The 1406-nt window shown below is 45.0% G+C and overlaps 1 protein-coding gene across 1 annotated transcript; it reads left to right on the top strand.

The window, feature by feature from the left end:
* Positions 1-551: 551 nt before the first annotated feature.
* On the top strand, positions 552-1094 carry LOC113318525. The gene has a single exon (XM_026566694.1). It carries the CDS (start codon positions 552-554, stop codon positions 1092-1094), a length of 543 nt encoding a protein of 180 aa, XP_026422479.1.
* The last annotated feature ends 312 nt before the right edge of the window (positions 1095-1406 follow it).

The raw sequence follows: 1406 nt of genomic DNA, 5'->3' as shown, positions 1-1406 counted from the left end.
AGATCAGGTCTATACGAAGCTCAACGCTAGCTACACTCGGATCTTGCGAGAAATCAAAGGACGGGAAAATTTAGAATGGCCGTGGTATAAAGGGAAACAACCCCCAAGGACTGAGAAGTCAAAAGACTACTGCGAGTATCATTGCTTTAACGGTCACCAGACCGAGAAGTGCAAGAACCTCAAAATAATGATCCAAAAATAGATTGATGCGGGTGAACTCAAGCAATACATACAAAAATAAGGCATCGAGGACAAATCCAAAATAAGCAGGAAGTCTTACTACCAGAAGGGAACCGCACAATCAACACCATTTCATATTCCAAAGCCGAATGGCCTTCGCTCACATCGCAGATAGGGAAGATATTAAGGAAGGAATTCGAAGACTACTGCGAGTTATATAGATTGATGGCGTAGAGGGGGATGAACACGAAGAGTGGATGGACGAATCTATCATCTTCGATACTGGAGATATCGAAGAACATATGGAAGAACACAACGATCCCTTGGTCCTCACACTACCGGTAGCCGGATGTAACCTCAAGAAGATCCTTATGGATGGAGGAAGCTCAGTTAACGTCCTATTCTATGACACCTTCAAACGGATGAAACTTGGTGATGAGCAGCTGATGTCTTCTTATTACACCATCTACGGGTTCAACGGAGCACCAACAAAGCCATTAGGCGACATCGTGTTACAGGTGGACACAGGCCTCATGAAGGTAGAAACACTGTTCAGCGTAGTAGATGCCCCATCCCCTTATAATGCCATCATTGGCCGAAAATGGGTACACAAACTTAAGGGAGTGGCAACAACTTACTACCAATATCCCAAGTTCCATACACCCGATGGAGTAATGGAAATCAAAGGAGATCGAGCCTCCGCAAAGGAGTGCCAGACCACTCAAGATCGTATCAACAACGAACAGGAAGAGCAACGAAAAGCCCGAAGAGCCAAAAACAAAGAAGCTGTGAAAGAAAATGCCATAGACCTGTTCCTCAAGGAAACCGTGGGTAAAAGCTTGGCAGAGAATGATAATGTTCTTAGCACAGAAGCAAGTACTTCAGCGGCTATCCAAGGACAAGAGCGTATCTAATAGAAATTAAAGAATGTCCCTGTCCTTGGGGACCCAAAGACGATGTTCACACCAGTGGAGCCCGTAAAAGAAATCAACATAGGAGCGGAAGAAGACCCGAAGATGATCAAAATAGGAACCATAATGGACGAAGAAAGAGAAGCCTCCTTGACCAAGCTACTTAAGAAATACGCGGATGTATTCTCCTGGAAGTTGGGGGACATGTCGGGGATTGATCCAAAAATAATCCAACACGAGCTACGCATCAAACCGGGCACGCCACCTTTCAAGAAGAAAATAAGAAAAGTCGCACCGGAGTACCACAAGGCAGTA

Source organism: Papaver somniferum, chromosome 10, assembly GCF_003573695.1.
Source record: "Papaver somniferum cultivar HN1 chromosome 10, ASM357369v1, whole genome shotgun sequence".
In the NCBI taxonomy this organism is placed as follows: Eukaryota; Viridiplantae; Streptophyta; class Magnoliopsida; order Ranunculales; family Papaveraceae; genus Papaver; species Papaver somniferum.
The sequence above is the reverse complement of the archived record's forward strand: the minus strand, read 5'-3'. Positions and strand labels throughout refer to the sequence as shown.